Source organism: Bombus vosnesenskii, unplaced genomic scaffold (genome assembly GCF_011952255.1).
Source record: "Bombus vosnesenskii isolate JDL3184/JDL3185 unplaced genomic scaffold, Bvos_JDL3184-5_v1.1 scf7180000015060, whole genome shotgun sequence".
NCBI lineage: Eukaryota > Metazoa > Arthropoda > Insecta > Hymenoptera > Apidae > Bombus > Bombus vosnesenskii.
In genome coordinates, this window is record NW_022883801.1 from 277,612 (window position 1) to 299,895 (window position 22,284).

The 22,284-nt window shown below is 27.8% G+C and overlaps 5 protein-coding genes across 10 annotated transcripts; 2 read left to right on the forward strand and 3 right to left on the reverse strand.

The window, feature by feature from the left end:
- Positions 1-1,511: 1,511 nt before the first annotated feature.
- On the forward strand, positions 1,512-3,788 carry LOC117240903. The gene is made up of 4 exons (XM_033506928.1): positions 1,512-1,758; positions 2,027-2,252; positions 2,343-3,402; positions 3,469-3,788. Exons 2-4 carry the CDS (start codon positions 2,034-2,036, stop codon positions 3,759-3,761), a joined length of 1,572 nt encoding a protein of 523 aa, XP_033362819.1. The 5' UTR covers positions 1,512-1,758; positions 2,027-2,033; the 3' UTR covers positions 3,762-3,788.
- Positions 3,789-3,873: 85 nt separating this feature from the next.
- On the reverse strand, positions 3,874-9,638 carry LOC117240902 (ATP-dependent RNA helicase SUV3 homolog, mitochondrial). The gene is made up of 15 exons (XM_033506927.1): positions 9,488-9,638; positions 9,157-9,392; positions 8,851-9,073; positions 8,610-8,778; positions 8,434-8,545; positions 8,182-8,312; positions 7,774-8,087; positions 7,557-7,698; positions 7,312-7,470; positions 7,062-7,241; positions 6,846-6,994; positions 4,516-4,637; positions 4,315-4,371; positions 4,140-4,234; positions 3,874-4,031 (listed from the first exon to the last, which is right to left on the reverse strand). The coding sequence occupies exons 1-15, from the start codon at positions 9,559-9,561 to the stop codon at positions 3,972-3,974; spliced, it is 2,223 nt and encodes a 740-aa protein (XP_033362818.1). The 5' UTR covers positions 9,562-9,638; the 3' UTR covers positions 3,874-3,971.
- A 237-nt stretch (positions 9,639-9,875) lies between these two features.
- Positions 9,876-15,746, forward strand: LOC117240905. 5 transcript variants are annotated; one of them, XM_033506933.1, is made up of 6 exons: positions 10,849-11,051; positions 11,129-11,401; positions 11,510-11,712; positions 12,496-12,698; positions 12,763-12,940; positions 13,013-13,213. In XM_033506933.1, the coding sequence occupies exons 1-6, from the start codon at positions 11,048-11,050 to the stop codon at positions 13,211-13,213; spliced, it is 1,062 nt and encodes a 353-aa protein (XP_033362824.1). In that variant the 5' UTR covers positions 10,849-11,047. The 5 variants fall into 5 exon arrangements, 2 of the variants coding, with proteins under 2 accessions (XP_033362825.1, XP_033362824.1); XM_033506934.1 differs by lacking the exon at positions 10,849-11,051 and adding an exon at positions 9,876-10,138 and having other exon boundaries at positions 12,763-13,928; XR_004494819.1 differs by lacking the exons at positions 10,849-11,051; positions 11,510-11,712; positions 12,496-12,698; positions 12,763-12,940; positions 13,013-13,213 and adding exons at positions 9,879-10,138; positions 14,490-14,615; positions 15,354-15,746 and having other exon boundaries at positions 11,129-11,226.
- LOC117240908 (protein ATP6V1FNB-like) lies at positions 13,847-14,979 on the reverse strand. The gene is made up of 3 exons (XM_033506937.1): positions 14,716-14,979; positions 14,483-14,634; positions 13,847-14,280 (listed from the first exon to the last, which is right to left on the reverse strand). The coding sequence occupies exons 1-3, from the start codon at positions 14,905-14,907 to the stop codon at positions 14,055-14,057; spliced, it is 570 nt and encodes a 189-aa protein (XP_033362828.1). The 5' UTR covers positions 14,908-14,979; the 3' UTR covers positions 13,847-14,054.
- LOC117240907 (mitoferrin-1) lies at positions 15,110-21,997 on the reverse strand. 2 transcript variants are annotated; one of them, XM_033506935.1, is made up of 5 exons: positions 21,311-21,997; positions 19,381-19,669; positions 18,969-19,193; positions 18,684-18,891; positions 15,110-17,750 (listed from the first exon to the last, which is right to left on the reverse strand). In XM_033506935.1, the coding sequence occupies exons 1-5, from the start codon at positions 21,425-21,427 to the stop codon at positions 17,558-17,560; spliced, it is 1,032 nt and encodes a 343-aa protein (XP_033362826.1). In that variant the 5' UTR covers positions 21,428-21,997; the 3' UTR covers positions 15,110-17,557. The 2 variants fall into 2 exon arrangements, with proteins under 2 accessions (XP_033362826.1, XP_033362827.1); XM_033506936.1 differs by lacking the exon at positions 21,311-21,997 and adding an exon at positions 19,982-20,008.
- Positions 21,998-22,284: the final 287 nt, after the last annotated feature.

The window sequence follows — 22,284 nt, forward strand, 5'->3', positions numbered from 1 at the left end:
ATCGATCACGTTGCAAATTTTGAAGCTGCGGTGTAGATATTATTTAAATAAAATATTTGGAAAATAATTATTTAAATAATAGATCATCTTATTTGGTCTTCATTATGATTTAATAGAAATATTTGAACGTGAATTTCCGCACAATATTATGCTTCGGTCAAAATGAACATTTTAAAACAAACTATTGAAAATAAAGAATTTGCTAATCTCACCTTTTCTACTTCACTTTTATTACAATATTATCTTAAATTGTACTTTTAATGTAAAATATTTATCATTTTTGTCTTTATTTAAACCAATGCTAATTAAAGTATACATATTTAAAGAATATATATATATATATATATTATATATGTTGTAGATTTTGTTTGTAGATTTTCAAACAAACAATTATTATATATATATGTAATAAGAATATTACAATTTTAAACACGGAGAACACATCAATTTAACAGAAAAAACAATAACAAAATCTTGATTAATTTCTAAATATTCCCCAATTTAATCTTTTAAAGGTTCAAAAGGTCAAACGTTAACAAGAACATTGAACTCGTTAATCATTAGAAGATAAAAGATACTAAGAAGTTGTTCACTTGCTTCTTTCCTTACTTGCTTCTCTGTTTTAAGGTGGAACATTTCCTGTTCCCTCTTGAAAATACATAAACAATACGTACTTACGAAGCACATGAGATTTATTACCAAAGAAGGTACATTGTTCGCAGATGCACATTGTTCTTTAATTGGGCAAGAAACTTTTCAACAAGACGTTTCATAATCAAATTCAATCGTTAATGATCAACTAAGGATATAAATAGGTTACTTCGCATTTGAATCCATTGAGGATTAGCTTCAAGTACAAAATTAAAAAAGCTGAATTAATACTATCTAAAAAAATAAATATCTCTCGAAAAATTTGATATCATATCTTTTTTACAGAATTCTCGTCCGAAAACTTTGTCCCATATCTTCATCTCATCATTTCGAGAATTGCTCTAGTAGAACAAATTTTAAAGATCATTGAGATCCTTAACTTTAAATCCTTCCTGAGTATGTCTCCGTGTGTTTAATCTATTTCCTCATTAAGAACTACAACTTCGCAACTTACCTTCAAAGGAGAGTTCCTCAGTTCCCACAAACAGTAAATAAAGAGAAAATAGCAACAAACACTGACGTTAGAAAATAAAACAATTTTTTCGTTATTTTAAATTTATATCAATTATGATTATGATAATTGTGCCTCATCACAATGTTAATGAAATTGTTTAATGTTGTTTTGAATTGTAAAATGTTTTATATAATAATACATAAAAAGTTTCCAGGTGTGTTCGAAACTGAAATGATGTATTTCTTCTGTGTTTCTTATTTTCTACATTTTATGTTTAATTTTAATTTAATAGTATATATATATCTGTCATTCCCTCATTAGATTTCTTTAATTGATCATTCAAATTTTGTTTTGTAAAACAAAGTTAAATGGATTCGTTTATAAAATTTTTGCATTCTATATTCATGATAATAAACCAATAGAGGGCGATGAAAGTCAAAAAAATTTAAGATCAAAATAAATAAGTTATTAAAGATGTATTAAAACGTGGAAAAACTCTCAATTTCTACTTAAAATGCTCTGAATCATCTTTTCAAGATGAAGTGTAAAATTAACAACCACTATTAATATCTCCTATTAAATAATACTATTGAACGAAAACCGAATAGTTGCCTCAAAACAATATTGACGACTGGTGAACAATCATGCTGAATGTATGTAATTAAATGTGAAATTCCATGGAATTAATAGAAAATAATATTGACTGAAGCTTTAAGGCAAATATATATTAACTTTTGATGGTATTTTAGCATAAAGATAGTATTAACCTAAATTTATTTTTATGATTTATTGTTTTGTGCCATGTCACTTTAAAATAATTGTAATAAATGTATAATATGTACTATAAAAAGCGGTACAAAATGTGTAGTAATAATGTTATATATACTTTAAAGTAAGATAATATAAAAATAAATTTTATAGTGTCATTATGACGCGCAAGTGTGTATTGTGCAAGGAAACCAATTACAGAAACACTTATAGCTTTTTCTCGGCACCAAAAGATCCAGAGACTCGTAAAAAGTGGCAAAATGCTATAGCTATTGAGAATTATGCTGTTACTGATGATACATATGTCTGTAGCAAACATTTTCACAAAGACGATATTATTACACATTGGGTCAGTGGAGTGCCACCATATGTTATAACTGTAAGTTATAATAGTTTTGTAGCTGCTATGTTATATAAATATCATAAATTTTTAAATCATCACATATGAAAAAATTCTATTATTTTATAGATAAAATATAAAAAATGCAGACTGAGACCAGGAGCTGTACCTGGAAGAAATTATCATCTCGAAGAAAATGCACAAGCTCAAGAAAATTCTGGTGAGTCTGATAATAATATAGGTAAATTTAATAAAGTAAGCACAGTAGAAAAGAAAGAAACAGATTTCCTCATACCGAGAACCGAAGAAAAATTACAAATAAGTAATAATGGGAATCATAAAATTACATCTTTACGTTACCAATTTTCTCGTGATATTAATGATTGTATCCATAATTCTAAGCAAAACTTCTTAAAGAAAATGGAATTATCGGAAAATATTTCAAATGTAAATAATACATCTTATAATGGATCTACGATTAAGGAATCTCCGAAGCAAAGTTTAAATCAAGTAAAACAGAGTAAATCAACAAACTTTATGGAAAACAGTATTATTTCTGATACAAACTTAATGAAAGACATAAATCCTGAAGACAGAAGGGAGAAACAAAATCAAGTATCCAAAGAGGATTCTTATTTCAATGTAACCAAGAAAGTCTCAGAGTCTCCCTTTAAAAATTATATTTCTGAAGAACATGAAACAATGATATGGAAGCATAAAGCAGTGAAAAAAGATATTGCTTCTATTGAGAATCCAATAGATAATAATTTTGAAACCACAGAGAATGTATATATAGAAAATCAAATAATGTATAATTTAAATTATAATCAGTTAAATAAGTATTATTCTATGAGTAATGAAATTGATGAAAGTCAAATGTTGTTTGAAGATTTACTTGAAATATGTACAGAGGTATTATTACCACGTGGTTGGTCTTGTTTAGTAACGTCAAAAGGTCTCACAACAACGATAGTGTATTTGTATATGGGAATGACAGAAGGTGGAATGCCATTCACAGAGAAGCAAGTGTTTATTAAGAGTGATATGATGTTGCATTGTGCTGTTGTAAATAAAGAGATTAATCCACTTATTCATAACCTCATAAGAGAAGGAAAACATTTACAGGTACAGAGTTTATTAGATATAGAAGAACTTATTGATGAATTCAATCAAAGAACCGTCTGTCAAGGTATTTATATATATTTTTTATTCTTTGATTATTTTCAAGAAATAAAGCTTTTATTTTCTAAATTAGGTATATATAATACCGAAAGATTCCAAAATATGCATCGTATCATAGTTGCTTATAAAGATGGTATAAAATGGCGACATGTTTTATGTCCACTGATAGTGAATAACGATTCATCAAGATGTACAAGATGCATTTCTCTGTCTCACACATTACAGCATAAATTGAAAAAGCTTGTATGTCCTCGCAATCCTTCAATATTTACAGAACAACAGCAGAATATATATTCAGTTCGTCGAAAAAACAAACGTGCAAACAGACAAGATCGCAGATATGAATTTATAAATATCTTCAAATAATTTTAAATAAAATTTTTTTAGAAGTACGAATTTTAATTGCGCCTTTTACCTTAATTATCTCATTTCTAATTCCTGTAGGGAGTACACTAATTGTTTTAAAGATTCACAAAAATTATTTAAAAAGTTTTCTTTAATCTCTCTCGCATTATCTTCCAAAAGAAACATTCTATAAGTCTCATTTAAGTTACAATAACTGAGTAACATGATTTCTTAGCTGCGATATTTTGGTCCACTTCTTTTCCTATCTATTGAAGTTCTTTTGTTGGATTCCTAAAACGATTTATAAAAAAAGTTTATAAAAAAAGTTGATATACTTATCCATAATTTAACTGATTAAATTATAGAAATTTTTTATTTTATAGAAGAGATTCTTTTTACCGTAGACCATTCTATTTTTAATTGTTCTAACATTTTTGGTGTTAGGAGACCTCGAGATATCAACGTATAACTTAATGTATCTTTCCGATATTTACCTGCAACATATATATATGTAATGTAATTTATAGAATTATGAAAAATAAACACATAATGCTTTTAATATCTAACAAATTACCATTTCTTTGTAGATTTTTGTCCGGACAAGACGACTGTTCTTTATCAATCACAGAATCTAATAAAAGCAAACATTATTCAACCTATTTTTAATTCCATAAATAAATTTTTAATAATGTCATAAATAATTATAAATCAAATTCTATATAATCGTATATAAATTTTGTTATGAACAGCATACTTCAAACAATAATTGATGTACCTGTTTTCGACTTCTTAAATAATCTTGTAATTCCTTTAATTCCTTGCTCAATAATTTTATCTAATTCTTCTTGTAATGATTTAACTGCATCTGCATCAGGAAACAAGTCTGGCATTCGATAACTACAAATAATATAATTCAATGCATTGCACATAATATCTCAGTAATTATGGTACGATTAATAAGAGGATGTTCCTGCGCTATAAATTTATTTATACCACGCCTTGTTTTCGAAATATGAGACATGCTGAGGAAAGTTTGAACACGTTTCATCAAGAATTAGCTTCGTACATGTGTAATTGACAAATTTTCAAACTCGATTTTGTGTTAAACCTACCAGCGGCGGTCAAATTGACCGCTCTCGAACTTCTACACAAATTTAACCATATTTAAACTTTATCATACCGCTTCATAATTTCTGATTTTTCCTAAAACATGTATACAATATATTTTTCGGTATTTACTTTTAGTTTGCTCTTTTACTTTCTGAGAAAAATTTGTACTCTGCCTTGTCTATCGTGAGCGGTCATTTTAACCGCCCGACGAAATATCTTAGTTATTCTTAAAATAAATGCAATCAGTACAAAGAAAAGGCTATCTCAAGATCAAATGATGGACAAAATCAGTAATAATAAATAATAACAGCTGTTACACCAGTAATCTTGTCATAAAACATAATCCATCCCTCGATGAAGATGGCCACCAGCTGTCAAAACATATCAACACAGACCCATAATAATCCTAAAGAACTGCCATAAAATTTAAATTGTTACAAACATTTTAAAAGTCAAGAAGTTTTTTAGAGTTATTGCTCATTGCGATAAAACACGGGAAACGCTTTCCCATCTCCACCCTCAAGTAACCGTTGGTGGAGAACGGCCAATACTCATCAATGTTTTCGTATAAATATCGCCGTCACAGACCATATTCTAACTTGCTATTGTCCTTTCGACTAGAATACATCTCAGTTTGTTAGTCAATTAGTTAATATCTAAACTTGTTATTTCTAAAACTCAGACAGAAAGCATCTCAGAGCGTTTTGTGCAAAGTTGTTATAAAAGGAAAAGTAAAACATATCAAATTTGACAATAATTTTGTATTCCGTACATGGTATTATTCTGTGATAAATATTTATCCTAGAAATGTCAAGACTTTAAAAAAAAAAATAACGGACGTAGAAGAAGACTTTTTAGTGTGCGATGAACAAAAAAATTCTGCAACTGAAAACGATATGGAGACACATGAAAAGCTATTTACAATCGAATCAGAGTTGAATATTATACATAAGCGTTTACGTAAGAACAAAAAGAAAAGAAATTGTCGTTGACAGCAAAGGGTGAAATTGATGTAGAGAACCAATGTATCGAAACTGGGCCCGATGGGACACTTTGGAGAGAAATAGATACAAGTCCCAAATCTGGTAGGACATCAGTTCATAATATTTTTAGGAATATGCTAAACGGCACATAATGAAAGGACAAATAAAGACGGCATTTTATCCTATCATTGATCACCGTATCAGGCAAAAAATTTAGATCTCATATTTGTGGAATAAAATTTGGAGACCTGCATTTTTTTCAAAAACGATGAGCAGGAATGACTTTGCTGAAATTATGAGGTTTATACGATTTGATAAGAAGAGTGAAAGAAGTGAACGTTTACGAACCAATAAATTGCAATGGTATCTACAGTATGGGGCCAATTTACAGAGAATTCACAAAATTGTTATAAATCTAGTGCATACATTACTTTTACATAAAGAATCGCGGGGAAAAAGCCATGCAATAAAACTATCAACAAGTTCAGATTCATTACTACAAAAAACTTATCAAGTAAAAAATTGTAAAGGTTACAAAATTACGAAAATTTGTTTAAGATGCGGGAAATATTTATGCGGTAAATGTACATTTGATAATAAGATAATTTGTAAAAAATGCACCAAAGTTGAATAAGATATATCTCTATATAAATAAAAGTGTAATTCTATTTAAGTCTATAATTGAAATTAAACAAAAGTAAATTTGGACAAAATTTTATGAAAGTTCATCATTTTATATACATTTAGTTATAAATTAACCATTATCTAAGTTAAATCATAAAAATTATTACTTCTTTAATCACCAATCATTTTGACCGCACACGGTAGAATTAGGTATACACGAAGTGTTGGTAGGTTTAGTATTAAACAAAGTTATAAATGACAAAATTATATCTCATATTTTCAGCGTATTTTTTTTACAGAAAATCGTCTCTTTGCTGATTATACCATAATTGCTGAAATGCTCTGTGTATTAACACAGATCTGTACATATTATTGTATAATTACTTGCCTTAACCAAAGATAAACATCCAATACATCAAATATACTTTCTAAACGTAGAAGATCAGCGAGATTCAATGGTATTTTAGGAGGCCAATTAATTTGTCTATGTAACCATAAAACAGTTGCCGGTTCATTTTTACTGCATTGTCGAGCATACTGTATAAAAAACACATAAAAATTTTTTAATATGAAGTTTTATAATTTTATTGATATTTTAATTTACCTTTAAAAGCATACTGCACGTTAGAGGCATCTTTCTATTAACTGGTGCACAACAAAACACATATCGTGTACGAAGAGGTAATGGTATATGTTGTATCGTATCAGCAAGAAATTTAAAATCATCTAAATTGCAAATAAAATATAAACTGCTATCAAGTTCACATAACGCAATAAAGATATTCTGGAAAAGCAAAAGAAATATATTAAGATCATAATAAATTATAAATTAAATATATATTGAAATACATTACAATAAGATTTGACAATGGTGCATTTGGTAAATAATAGGCATATAATTCTATTTGATCTGCTGTTGGATGAACTCCAGCTTGTTCAATTTCTTCTGGACTCTGTTGTAGTAGTTTTTTTAATAAAGGAAGATCTTCAGGTTTATAAGTTGTTACAAATCCCTAAAAAATAAAAGATTAGTAATATTAAATTTCATCTACCACTAAAATGATTTTTAATTTATTTATTAAATTTGATTATAAAGTACCTTCGACCATTGCGTTCCATAACGACCAGCCCGACCCGCTATTTGTAATGCAGATGATACAGAAATTGTATCAACACCTACTTCTCCTTTCTCATTTATAGTTGATTGAATAATAGAATAAAATATAATTCTACGAATATGTCTGAAAAAATATAGACATGTTTTGTATTTTCATTATATCGTGCAAAAGGATTAAAATTTTTAATTATGATCTTACAAATTAAGTCCCATTCCTATTGCATTAGTAGCTACTAATATCTTACAAGGATCATTGACATCATTAAATCTTGCAGCTTGCGCTATTTTTGTGCCTGGTGGCAAACTGCCATATATTACAGTTACTTTATGTCCCATTTTCTCAATGGCACTTGATACAGAGAATATCTCATTTCTACTAAAACAAACTATACAGTCTCCTGGTTGAATATTTCGTAAGGAACAAAGTGCCGAGTTCTCTACTTCGAGTGGGGTTAATCGTTCATATTTTTTTATTTCTACCGACTCTCCAGTTGTGAGGCAAATAGACTGTACCTACATTATCACAGAAATTACGATATATTATAGTTTAAAAAATTTTTTGTTTCAATATGTTTATAAGTTTATAAAGTAAAGTTATATAACGCACTATAGATATGGCAGCAGCTTCACCACATAAATGTATTTCATCTGCTGCTAGCCCAAGAAGAGCCCTTGTCCATGCCCACCCTCTATTCGGATCACGTATTAGTTGAATTTCATCAATTACACCTACTTCATCTGTAACAATTATTAAAGTATTTTTTGTTCAAATTATTTGATAAAATTATATAAATAAATAATTAAATATAAAAGGTAATAATATTGTATAAATTAAAGATTATTAATTAAATTTACTTACAAACATTTTGTATGTTTGCCATTTCTACAGAACATGATACGTGGTTTGCAGGAGATGTTACATTCTTTGCATATTTGTGTTCTTCTCCCGTTACTAGATCACATGGTGTACCCTAAATTTATTCATATTTAATAAAATAAGTAACAAAAAACAAAATAATTATTTTTTATACTAACTCTGGAGTTACATTTATTAAAAACTTCATTAGCTAATAACTTTAAAGGTCCACAATAAACACCACTTTTTGCTGAGATAAATCTTTCTAACGCATGATACGTTTTACCACTATTCGTAGGTCCAGCATGAAATATAATTTTTCTTCTCTTAGACCTAGCTATAGGATACCTAAAATAATAATAATTAAAATAGACCTTTTTCACGTATCAACCTTTTTAAATTTTATAAGTTAACAACTACCAATAAAGAGGATTTCGTAAATCACTGATTTTTCTCAATTCATCTAAACAGTCAATATGTGGATACATTTGTTTTGCATGGTTCAAAAAGTATGGAAATATATCTGTAATATTTCCAGAGCCTTGTATAATGTCACTTAGAATAATATGAAGATCTGCAGGTAATTTGTCAGATTCTATACAATGTTTCCGAAAATTTCCCATAGCTGAGGTAAAAATTACATCTACAAATGATTAGATAATTAAGAACAAAAAATTTTACAGAATTAATATTTTATCACATGATATACAGATACAAAAAGATTACCATCTAATCCGTATTTTGCACCTAGCTCTTTAATCGATTCAGTTTTTGCAAAATCACATAAAATTTGTATAATTTTACGTTTGCTTAAGGTACCACATAATTCAATTCCAACACTTGTAGTATCCGAATCTTTCTTTACAAGAGCTGGTTTAAATAAAGTACTTATAGACTGTGCATTGCCTTTGCTTTGTTTATTTCTTATACTTTGGGTAAACTTAACTCTAGAACCTAACTGTCTAAAAATCATATTTATAAAATAAATTAATGTAACTACTAAAATTCTACCAAATACAATTAAGGTAATTTCAAGTATAATGAAATATTAAAACACCTTAAAACTGATGACACTATAAAATTATTTCGCCGTTTTAATTGTTCTGTAACAAGATATATAACTGGTATCATTTTTATAACTAATTGTATTTATTTTCATATTCTATAATTTACCGCATATAAACGTAAACCACGCATACTAGAATAGAAAAGGTTAACCTAGGTGGCGACATCTTCGTTAGTGAAACAGATTGGCAAACACTGTCATATAAATCACAGTCTCAACACTCAATACTGGAAGCATAGAGAAAACCGTCCAAAAATTGAGTTGTAAGAAACCAACATGGAAGATAGGAAGAGTTTCGATTCTGCACATGCGTGTCATGTTATTAATACCTCAGAAAGAGATTGAGACATTCTACTCATCTCTGTCTGTCTCGTAAGAACGCGAACTTTGTTATATTCCATGTTGATTTCTCACGACTAGCTACAACTCAATTTTTGAACGGTTTTCCCTAACAAGTGTCGAGACCCGTTTGTACAATCGTGATGTAGACTAATATAGAGGATAAATCGCTACTATATTTTTCATTTTAATTTATTCACAGTATTAATTTGCATCGTTAACCTTCAAAAGTTATATACATTGTTTACTTTTAATGTAACAATAACCATAAATGTACGAACTTAACATGATTTGGAAGATCAGGTAATTTTTATATTTAGAACTATAAATTACGAAATCGATCAAATAAAAATCTACTCGTACATAGTTAAAATACACAAAACTAGTTGAAATAAACAAATTTCTCCAAAGAATCAATTTCTCGAATTTTCAATTTTCATCGAATCAATTAAATCATATTTAACTTTCTCATTGTCATTGTTTTTAACAGTGTAGATATTGCAATTAATATAATATTATATTTGATAAAAAATGATAAATTTTATTAGTTTGAACAACAAGTTTTGTGTATCAATATTAAAATTTATACTTATGCTATTATTTTCTAGTTGTTCCTGATATAAGGGTAGTGTTATAACTATACAATCTAATGTATAACAGTTGTTGCACTTGAAAATACTTCCCCCTTTTAATTTCTAAAATGTGATTGTTCTATATTTGCATTGTATTTTGACAAATTCGTCTTAAAAATGGATTTCTTAAATGTAAAGTTTCTTAATTTTAACTTATTCAAAACTCTTGTTTTAAAATGTACCGATACGATCTTATCAAAAAGTATATAGAGCAAGATTTAAGATAAAAGTTTTTATTGATTAAGAATAAAATATTGTATGCATTATATTTTTACATTAAATTAAATATTATGTATATATATAAATTGCATAAATATAAACTGTATAGAATTTGTATTTTTTTTAAATTTTATTATTATAAACAATATATATAGATTGTTATATAATATATATTATTGTCGAATATTCTAAATTTCATAATATTGCTAGTTGAGATAAATTATTCGTTCTTTTGTTTCCTTATTCCATTAATCATTTGTCATTCAGTCAAAAGTATCAACTTGCAAAGGTTAATTCCTTTATAAAATTAACCTCTTTATAAATTTCTCGTATATTACAATATATTTTAAATACAAAAGTCATGCGTAAGTTGGAATATTAACATGTTTATTACATTGCTACTGCATCTTTAAATAGATGAGAGAAAATGAAATTGTTACAGATCAAACAGCTCCAAAGTGTAATGTGAAATCGTGTTCGAACAACGATGTTCCACCTTCGTCAGTAGTTCGCGCTTGTCTTGGTCCATCTTTGGCACAGGTGTTTTTCAATTATACTCATCATGATACAATAAAGTTGTTGGATCTATTGACACCATCAAAAACATCAAAAGCATGCTTTCCAATTCCATCTGACCATCATTTACCCAAAACCAAATTCATGCCGTCAACAGATTATCAAATCGTAAAAGCATTCGTGCACCAAAATATATTAGGTAACATTATAGTATATATATATGGGTGAATATATATCAAAATATATTAGATAACATAGAAGTATTCAAAATGTTGTATATAGTTGTAATCTTAAATAAAATAATTAGAAATTGGTGAAGCTCTCTTAGGACGTGTGAAAAAGGAAATTAAAGAAAATCTAAAGGACAAAATAGAGAGGCAATCGCGAGAGAAGTTTTATATGTATCAAGCGAAAAAAAGGCAAGAAGCTGAGCTGCACGTTCAACAGTTGCATGAAAAATACGAAAATTATATTGAAACTGTCCGACGTGAATTACAAAAACAACTTGAAGTAATGATTTTCATTACTTTTTATATTTCTTCCGTATAAATTTTATATACATATAAAGAGAGTATGAATATCATTTAATTATTATCCATTCAGACCATAACACGTGACTATTTATTTATTTGTTTGTATAACGAGAAAAGAAATAGAAGGATATATTACTGAAAAAAGATGACATCTATTTTATTAATACAATAAATATTAATGTATTTTTATTAATATTCTTTTATTAATATAGCTTTATTAATACAATTGCATAAAATACCATTGAAAGAATCTAATAAGCTGATAATGCTTTGTAATAATCGGATGTAGAAGCAATAATATTAATGATCTATTAATGACAATGATATATGCATTAAAGCAACAACGAAGGAATTGAAGATCGCATGATTCATATGAAAGAATCCAATACTAAATTACTTTTATATTTGTAATTGGAGTACAAGTAACTTCGCCAAATAGAAGATCCTATTCTAAACACGTTTAATATATATGCGATTGTGTAATCTTGAATTACCTCAAGGATGTTGAGTACGAGAATTATCGAATATTTTCTTTATCTAGCCGTAATGGAATTGTTAACTATTATTGTATAAATTAACATTTTTATCAAAAAGCATTTTTTAGACAGCATTTGTATATTCTCGATCGTGAAAAATATGCTGTTGAAAATACGCTATTGAAAAAAGTTTAATGAGAAGTGAATATGTGTACATATAATGTAGTTTAAAAGTTATGCAAGTCTACGAAAAAGAAAAAAATAAAAACAAATTTACTTCTCAGGGAGAATGGTCTAAAGCAGCCGCAGAATGTGTTAAGAACATTCAAAAAGCAGTTGTACAAGAACGAATAAACGTGACTAACGAAGTGACGCGAAAAATGCGCGCGGAAATGACTCACGTTGTCCTATCGTTGTACAAAGAATTTGAAAAGCTGTTTTGCGCCAAAAGGGACAATATAATTGCCGATTTTAATCAGATAATGAGGTTCATAACTGCGCATCTCTGAACATTGCATTTGCATAAGTAATTTGAATTAAAATTCATACAGGGCGCAGCATGTAAAATTGAAAAAAGAAATGCTGGACTTTAAAGAGAAGATGAGCAGAGATTTACATATTCAGAGACATCAGTTTGAAATACAAAATGCCGCAGATTTAATTTATATCCTCTGTGTGGAACGATTACGAAGTAATAAAGAGAAACATATAATGCATGAATACTTTCAGGTAACGAAATTATTTGAATTTCGCTTGTTATATGAGAAAAAATATTTCATAGGAGATTATGCTTTAATACAGCAACAAATCAATGAATTTTATGAATTAATGGTCCGCTTAAAAGATATAATAACCATCATGAAAAAAGAAATTGTCGATTGTCATATGGAGAAGAAATTATTGGGCGAAGAGCTTTGTAAAGTTACTAAACATCTTCAGAAGTTTATTAATTTTGTGTTTCATGCTATACCGGGCCAAGCAGACTATCTATTACCGTTATGATTACAACATTTGATTAATTCAGATAAGGATAAAGAAAAAAAAGGAAGAAATGGGAAGATAATAGAAAAACAGAAAAGATTATAAAGTTGTAATCGTTAAATATGATACACACAAAGAACGCTCTGCTATAAATCTTACAAGCAATTTTTTCGTAAATTGTTATAAATAGGTACATTTTTCTTGAAGCAATGGAATTTCTATAATTCCCTCTCCTCTCGGTTTTTTAGATGAGGCAATATAATAAATATCTTTTGTTTAATAGATCTTAACAAATTTAGCAAAATCTTTATTACTTTATATATCATCTTATTTAAACAATAGAGAAATACAGCTGTTTAGCTTAGAGGAAAGAATCGTAAAAAGTACGATTTACGAAAGAAACAGCGTATGAGATGTACAAAATCTATTATAGAAGTATCGTCAAGCGTAAAATATTGTTGATTAAATATGTATTGTTTCCTTTAAAAATACAAAAAATGCAAACTTAAAGTATGGACTGTAATATTTAATATTTGATGAAATGAACATAAAAATATATAAAGAAAAGTAAATACCATAAAGAAATATTTAATACAGAAAAAATGTAAAATTTAGGATATTAATATTTTGTATATGGGAAATATTAACGTGATATCAACGAAAGGAAATTGTTTATTATTTATGAAAACTAGAAGTAGATAAAAAGGCAACAATTAATGAATCATAGTTAATCGTAGATCATAAAGGAAAACGTTCACTTACAAAAATTTTGCTGTTTTTAGAAAAGTACAATTGGTAAAAAATTTTCACAAAACACTTTGAAGTAAAAAGTTACCTGACTAAATTTCCGCCTAATCGGAAACTAATTCATTTTATCATCACATATAAATGTTATTCTTCTCGAAGAGCGATACCATTCTGGATCCCTGTGAAGGCTCGATATTTTTGAATGATAAAATTCACGAATCATAACATTTGTTTGTCCAACTTTACTTCGTGGAATATGTGGATAATCTGTTAAGCGCCATCCGTATATCCAACTTGTGCAATCCGGATAGTAATAGCGATTTTCAGGAATGTCTTTTACTCTAAAATAATCAATGAGGATGTTAGCCCAAAATATCAATTTTGCTAATATATATTTTCAATGTAAGAAATCGAAATTAGGAAGAATACCAATGCAATACTGAAACAAAGAAATGCAACATCAATACTTTTTATTTAAGCACGATTTTAGGCAGTCATCTTTTTTTTACTATATTTACAAAAAATTATTATTATGTGTAAAACCTTTCAGACATATAACTTTCAGCGTTAACAAAACTCGGGGCGTCTTCATACAGAACAGTTCTTACTTGCGGATCAATGGGTTTCGTTATGTTCATATTGATAGAACCATCAGGTTCGAGAGGTTTCCAATTTGGTAAGGGTTTTAAATGTATCTATAAAACAGAAAACCTCATCTAATTTTCACTGTACAACATATATGGGTAATTAATATTAAATATAACACAATTATATACAATATCCACGGGTGGTTGTTTTTCTGGTTCATGTTTCGACGGAAGTTTAATTTCCTCCGTTTTTCTCAAATGATCTAATAATTTGTGTTGATTCTTCAAAAACCATCTAATACGTGTGTTTTTTTCTTTTTGTATCATTGCAGTGTGAAATGCTTGGCAACGAGCATCACAGATTCCTCCTCTGGTTGACATATTTTAATTTTCTTATGTGCTTAGTAGTTTAAACAAAAGAGTGATTAAAATTTGAATATACGCCCATTGATTTAAGAAAAAGTTACATTTATAAAGAATTTTCAACATAGCCTAACTCTGAAATAAGATTACATATCATCTCGATATTCTAATGTTTCTCTCATTAATGCAATAGGCAAGAAAAATATTTCCATGACTTGTCTTTATATCTTACAGAATTATTTTATTTACATCATTATTACATGTAATACGTTTTACTGCATGTCATTCAATTACCTTTTAGTGCGCTAACATTATTAACTTATGCAATAATATCAGTGGGAGCATTATTTTATATATAAAGTGATAAAAAAATGAGTAAATTTAACAGATAAATAATGTTATAGGTATATATCGAATATTAATTTTAAAAAAATGTACGAGTAACTTGCTCATTAATTTTTCAGGTAAATAGTCCATGAAAATCGATTGATCATCGTGATCGCTGCAAATATATGTAAAATTTAATTTTGAAGACAATAGTAAAAATTGAGCGGCTAATAGTAATTTTTACTCTTTACAACATGAATATTTATTTAAACAATTAAAAAGAATATACAATTAATTTTGCGCGATAATTAAATTCGGGAGATTGAAGATTACTGTAAACACAAGACACAAATAAGATATTCGTACAAATTCATTAAACACTGGATATCACATGAACACATACTAATAATAATAAATAATGTAAAATGCTTATTCATTCGGTACATTAGTATTTTATACATACAACGTGTATATGTATAATATGTTTACGTGAATAGATTAATGTACCTATTAAATTGTATTGTAAATTTTTTTCTTGTCAAAAATCATATCTTCGCACCATAAAAATAATTTAAATACCTTTTTCCTTCATTTGAAAAAAGATTCTATCATAAAAAATATATATATTTGCGTACATAAGAATCAGTGACATTTTATGACGTCAAATAATGATATATCGGTAACGATGAACAAGAATAAATAAATATGGCGTGAAGTATGAGTTTTCATATGATATTACTCCCTCTTAAAGTCAACATCAAATGACTCAGTAATCACAGCCATAGGAAGCAATATTATGTTATATTATAACGTTTAGATGCACTGTTGTTTATATTACAAACTGACTAAGGAGAAATTCTTAATTTGTACTTGTATAATCAAGGCGAATTGTACTTATCGCACGATAACGTTGCAGTTTTCTTTCTTCCTAACTTGTTTCTTTATACTGTACATACGCGTGTAATATTAACTTATCTACACTGTTCTACAAAATAATCTAAGTTCTTCTGTACCTTTACGCAACACTTATCTAACGTTTCATTCCGTAATTGATAAGTTTTTATAAATTTACATTTTATCTAAACTTAGAACCTGCGTTATCATTTCATGTAAATATCGAATACTAAAATTTCGTATCTTTTCTTTCAAAGCATATATGGTTTCCAATTAAAAAATTTTAAGTCATATTTCAAATATACTCACTTGATTATGCTACATACATTTCTTGTTAATCACTTTTCCATGCATCCCACTGTTTTCTTGTAACTTAAATATATAGTACAATATTAAATATGCTATATAATCTAATTCACTATTCAAGTGGAGCATACTTCTCAAATTTAATGTATCTAAAAATGTTTGTACCAATCAATATAACTTTACTGTATTTAAGTGAAATATTTTCACAATTTTTTTCTATACAAAATACATGTATATTCTTTTGACTAAAAATTACGTATGACTCACTTTAATAGATCATTATTGTAACATTTCAAGTTTTTTTACACATCACGTACTTTACGATTGCCAGAATTCATTCACATGAATAAGCTATAATGCAAATTACTTCATAACAAAAATATATAAATCATTTCATAAATAAATTGAATATAGTTTACACATAATTTATCGAAAAAATTGTTACATTTTATATTTATAAAATAAATTCAATTTTCTAATTTACATAATAAACTTTTCGCTACTCCATATGAACAGTAGGATAGATGATAGCATGTTTAATTATCTCTGCACACCAGACAATAGTCATCTATACTAGCATCAATATTTTATCATTCAAATAATATTGCTAATTAATAATTTCATTTCATTAGTGTTTTTTATAGTAATACATTGCTAGTTATTTAGTTCAATAGAACGTAATGTACAGTAAAAATTTCGATTTTATAGTATCAAGAAAAACGAAATATTCTTTTATACATAATTCATTGTTTTATATTTGCTATTAATTGATAATGTTTTAATTGCTTGGTAACGTGCAAATTCTTACTTGTTCTTTACTTTGACATATTAAAAAATGGAGTCATCATAATGTAGTTGATATATATTATTTAAAACAGTCATACACTAAGAAGTAACGTAAGAAATTTTCTGATACATTTATCTTATTCCGTTGGGCCTGCGTCCTGCACTTGGCTCAAAATGGATTTTTAATTGTACATGTACTCATTCGTTATGAATTATTATACATATGTAATAATACCGGAGCAACAGGTGAATTAACGAAATATTCTTGATAAACTCTCCAAATACGAAAAAACGGATACTTTATTCACCATCCAATAGTTTCTCAATGTGATGTCGATAAAAAATTCAAAAATACCTATCTTGTAGTCACATCAAGTAACACTGAAGCTGGAGCATTGTTGTTGAGGTATGCACTCATATCTTGAAAACGACTACACCTAGAAGTACCTTGCATCTGATTAATGCCACTTGCATAATCGTTGTCAACTTCCGGACTGCGATATCCATCGCCTTGTTTTTCATGTAGTACATATTTGAAAAATTCGTATCTAAATGATTCATAAAAAATTTCTTATGTTTGATATCCTTGATGCTATATACAGTGTCATATTTAAATGGAACATCTAAATTATTTTTGCTAATGTTAAAATTCAGGAAAAATAAGTCAGAGAGGTTTAAAATCTCCACAAGGTGACCTTAAAAATTACTTCAAGGTCATTAATATTTTCTTTGCTTAATGTTGTAATCAAGATGTTAATGTTAATCAAGATGAGTTCAGTGATCGTGATATCATAATTTTGAAGAAGGAAAAGAAATTTATATTGGAACAATATAATAAACATAATAAATCAACTTATTTTATTTGTTTTTAATATTTATCATAATCCAATACCATATTTATATTTACTCCTTTGTTGTAACAATACATTATGCCCATAATAGTAATCTAATCTAATCAATTGAATTTTACTGATCTTGAAATATTGTAATCTGACAGAATTTAGTATATAAAGTGTTTTTGAGAATGAGTTTATAACAGTTGAGAATTAAATATGCACAATGCATTATTCACCATTAGATTCATTTATATTTTTCAAGATTTTTTCAAAATCATATCAAAGTTATAACATTGTAGGTCATTTAATTAGCTTTACCAACTGCATCATCACATTATAAAAAACAACTGTTACCATATACAAAAAATATCAATAACTTAGAATACCCTTTAATTGACATTGGTGAGATTTTTATTATTACCACAAGATGCATGGCTTGAAACGATTTAAACTTTTCTTAGTCATTTTTTCTTACCATTAATGGTAGAGTAAATAATTTAGATGTTCAATTCAAGTCAGACACTTAATCTTTTATAGTTATGACTACTGTATTAATTTGAATAATCTATTTCAAATAATATTGTAGAAATAATATATATAATCATTATTATATTTCATAACGTCATATTTACAACGTATACTTACGTTGACCAACAAATAGTGGTTGCTGGCATTTGATAAAGGACACGAGCATTCAAACCACGGAAATAACCACGTAAACCTCCATATCTATAAATTGTTTTAATAGCGTCTGTCATGCCTTGAACCTGGACTCCACTCTGTGTATTTAGAAGCGTTTTACAAACATCTAAAGGTGTTGTGACTGCAGCAGCAACAGCTCCTGCTAATGCACCTGTAATTTATATAATTCATTTTTAAAGTTTTAAATGTAATGAAATAAAATACTTCCTTTTAAAAATATATATTTACCTGATACCATATGTGCAATTGGATTATATGTGTGGTCAGGATTCGTGAAAACTTGTGCAATTTCATACGTCATGAAGTGAATCATTTGAAAAGGCACATTCATAGCTAACTGTGTTGTATAACTTCTATAAAATGCATATATACCTTCTTTTCGGTATATATTTGTTATACATGTTATAACATTTCGATAAGGAGAGTTATACATTTGTAATCGCTGTTTAACCACTGGAATAAGATAATTTTATTCTTCATTGAATAAAATTCTAGAAGTTATGAATCATATTTAGCTTGTTGTGTTTCTCCCCCCGCCCAAACAAATTTTATATGCTTTAAAATATATATACAATGCATAACAGCTAAATTATATAATAAATAAATAATTTATATATTTGCTAATTGTAGGATGCTTTACCTTCTGCTGGATTCATTATACCATCGTGAAGAAGTGTTGCCAAACAACCAGCAGTTCCATATGCAGCTAAATTTAAATTAGGATTTGTTCTTGAACTCAAGAGTTTGTTTTTAATAAATTCATAACACGAAAAATATAATGCATGTGCAGGGCCAGCTCCTACAACCATTACACTCATACCACGAATTGGTCTCAGAAAACCTTCTTGTTGTACCATTCTAATCAGAACTGTTCCTACTCCACCTCCTCCACCTCTTACTGAACTTGGTGTTAATGCTTGCATTCTTGTCTAAATATAAATAAGATAAAAAAATTATAAATAAGATGAAATAAGGTAAACGTCCATGTAAATAAATTCATTTATTTGCTTAATAATACAAGTAAATATTACTTCTCATAAGTAATTTAAAATATTGATTTTATACGAATATATATAAAAATATTCAGACTATAATAACACACAAAAGAAACTATTTAACCTCTATTACATTTTTAATATTCTAGAATGATTACTTGATGATGGAAAAAGATATGAAAGTATTATGATAGCTTTAAAACCATGTCTTGCAATTATTTATAGATATGATTATTTTTTACTGATCTTTTTAATCATTATATCTTTGTTATTAAAAATGTAAGATGATAATAAATGAAAATAACAGATAATAATGCACATATTTATTATTTTCTAAATAATATATGGAACATATAGAATAGCTCATTAAACTTTAAGGAGAGATACATTGTTTATATGAAATAAATTTTTGTACTACTTTATATCTACATTTCTTTGCAAGTATATTTTCTAACAATTAGATATGAAAGTAATTACTAATATAGATTGTAGGTTGAAAAGAAATCCAAAAATAGAACCTACTGTAACAGAACTAAGGAATGTATTATGTAATGAATATTTGAATCTCATGTTCTATTTAATCATTTCATGTTGTCAAACAATAAATCTTTTGCAGTATCAAAAAAGTACAAACAGAATGGTTTGGATATTGTCTATATACATTTGATCATTTAACATTTAATAAATTATGCATGTTTATATATATATATTCCAATATAACATAATATATAAATCAAATACTGAAATTATCTTTATATTTAAAAAAAAATTACTTTATAAAATGTTATTTTTTTATTGATTATAAACTAAATATTAAAACACAAGTTTCTGAATATAATAAAAGAGTTCAATTATATATTGTAATAATAAAGAGGGATCATGAAAAAATAATACTTGTACATTTAAGAATTAAAAATAATTAAGTAGAGAGTAGAGAGTTTATTTTTTATTACACAAAATCTGTTTTATTCATCATTATCAGTTAACATATATAATTTCATCATTATTTAATTATGTAAATGGCTAAATATATAGTATCAGCAATGTTTTGTGACATAATAAATCGTATACTTGCTGTTTTAATAAGTATTGAAAAATAGTAAACAATTATTACAGAACATTAATGCTAAATCATTTGATGATTAATTCAGTCGTTTGTAAATTCTAAGAATTGGTACCTGGAAATAATTATGAAATTATATTGCTTAAACTGATTGCACAATAACTTTATAGCTGTGATATAAAACACGAAATTATACGGTGAAATGTTAATATCTCATGAAGATTAATTGTATTTATCTTGAAAATTTAAGTACTTCACTATTTACTTAAGATTACGACAATCGCATAACGTAAAACTTGATTTCTAGATTTCGACGAAGGAAATGGTAAAATCCAGAAAACTGTCTTCGAAAATCACATTTATTACTATTCAAAGACTGTGCGACTTGCATTGTCATGATATTAAATGTCATTGAGCTTTATTAGAATACGGCGGAAATGAAATTCCGTGAGATGATAGTTAAGGTTATGTAAAGTACTGAAGAAAAAATGTGCGAGAAATAAAGCTATTACCTTAACACTGTCGAGTGGATACATCACACAATGTTCCATAATTCCGGCGATTGCACCTGCTGTCATGTGTATAGCTACAGAAGATGTAGGCAAGGTCTCATAAACTTCCGCATTCATATTTTTTGAAGACGTTCCACAAAATTTTAGTTGACGCCTTTTAAAATGCCGCAAATTCTATATGCACTCTGTGAAAGCAGACAACACGTTTTTGGCAATAGCTAATGCCGAGTTTACCGTTTATGTAGTAGCATTTGCCTTGGAATCGCCGAAACGTTCATTTGGTAGGATATGAGAATAACGTTCGTTCTTTATAAATGATGAGACGTAATCGTACTCGTTGCTCGTTCCTTAATGGAACCGTATTGGAATTGAAAAGGCTACTACCCCGACAGGCAAATTTACAATGTATAGTCCCCTCCAGGTATTCGTGCCACAAATAAATTATTCTACTTGCTTACACTACTTTCATGAAATACAGGGGCACATGGCGTTTATGTCTGGTTGTTTATTCGAATCGTTACGGAACTCGATACATACTGGCATTCTTCGCGATACGGTTATATGAAGTCGTCATACATTTGTTCGGTGAGGTTAGGTGTTCGTGCACGTGTCGCGCATGCGTCGTATTCAACCACGTGGTTGGTGCGTGTAGTATGCTACGCAGTAGCAGCTTAATAAGTAGTCTGATACTGTTACAAGCATGCTATTCATACTTGTCATATATATATATATATATATATATATATATTGTTTCTTACATATTCGGTAAAAGTTATCTCGGATGTTTAGCATTTTACCTAATGCACTTGATTACAAATTTTAAGGTTTCTCTACTCTATTCTATTCCTTTTAAAATATCACTAACATGTATTAGAAATCAATATAAATGTTTATTTCAAAGAAAATATTCATTGTTTGGTGATGTTCATTTTGAAAATATTACTACTTAATACTTATACGTTTTATATTATATT

Excerpts from the sequence above, each read along its gene's own strand:
- LOC117240903 (XM_033506928.1), top strand. The coding sequence starts at position 2,034 with ATGACGCGCAAGTGTGTATTGTGCAAGGAAACCAATTACAGAAACACT. Across the intron at positions 2,253-2,342 it reads TGCCACCATATGTTATAACT|ATAAAATATAAAAAATGCAG; the intron begins GTAAGTTATAAT and ends ATTATTTTATAG. Across the intron at positions 3,403-3,468 it reads TCAAAGAACCGTCTGTCAAG|GTATATATAATACCGAAAGA; the intron begins GTATTTATATAT and ends TTTCTAAATTAG.
- LOC117240902 (XM_033506927.1), bottom strand. The coding sequence starts at position 9,561 with ATGATACCAGTTATATATCTTGTTACAGAACAATTAAAACGGCGAAAT. Across the intron at positions 8,779-8,850 it reads TTACGAAATCCTCTTTATTG|GTATCCTATAGCTAGGTCTA; the intron begins GTAGTTGTTAAC and ends TTATTATTTTAG. Across the intron at positions 4,638-6,845 it reads GATGTTTATCTTTGGTTAAG|TTATCGAATGCCAGACTTGT; the intron begins GCAAGTAATTAT and ends TATTATTTGTAG.
- LOC117240905 (XM_033506933.1), top strand. Across the intron at positions 11,402-11,509 it reads CGTGCACCAAAATATATTAG|AAATTGGTGAAGCTCTCTTA; the intron begins GTAACATTATAG and ends TAAAATAATTAG. Across the intron at positions 12,941-13,012 it reads TAATGCATGAATACTTTCAG|CAACAAATCAATGAATTTTA; the intron begins GTAACGAAATTA and ends GCTTTAATACAG.
- LOC117240908 (XM_033506937.1), bottom strand. The coding sequence starts at position 14,907 with ATGTCAACCAGAGGAGGAATCTGTGATGCTCGTTGCCAAGCATTTCAC. Across the intron at positions 14,635-14,715 it reads AACAACCACCCGTGGATATT|ATACATTTAAAACCCTTACC; the intron begins GTATATAATTGT and ends TCTGTTTTATAG. Across the intron at positions 14,281-14,482 it reads GAAAGTTATATGTCTGAAAG|AGTAAAAGACATTCCTGAAA; the intron begins GTTTTACACATA and ends TGATTATTTTAG.
- LOC117240907 (XM_033506935.1), bottom strand. The coding sequence starts at position 21,427 with ATGAATGCGGAAGTTTATGAGACCTTGCCTACATCTTCTGTAGCTATA. Across the intron at positions 19,670-21,310 it reads ATCCACTCGACAGTGTTAAG|ACAAGAATGCAAGCATTAAC; the intron begins GTAATAGCTTTA and ends ATTTATATTTAG. Across the intron at positions 17,751-18,683 it reads ACCACTATTTGTTGGTCAAC|ATACGAATTTTTCAAATATG; the intron begins GTAAGTATACGT and ends TGAATCATTTAG.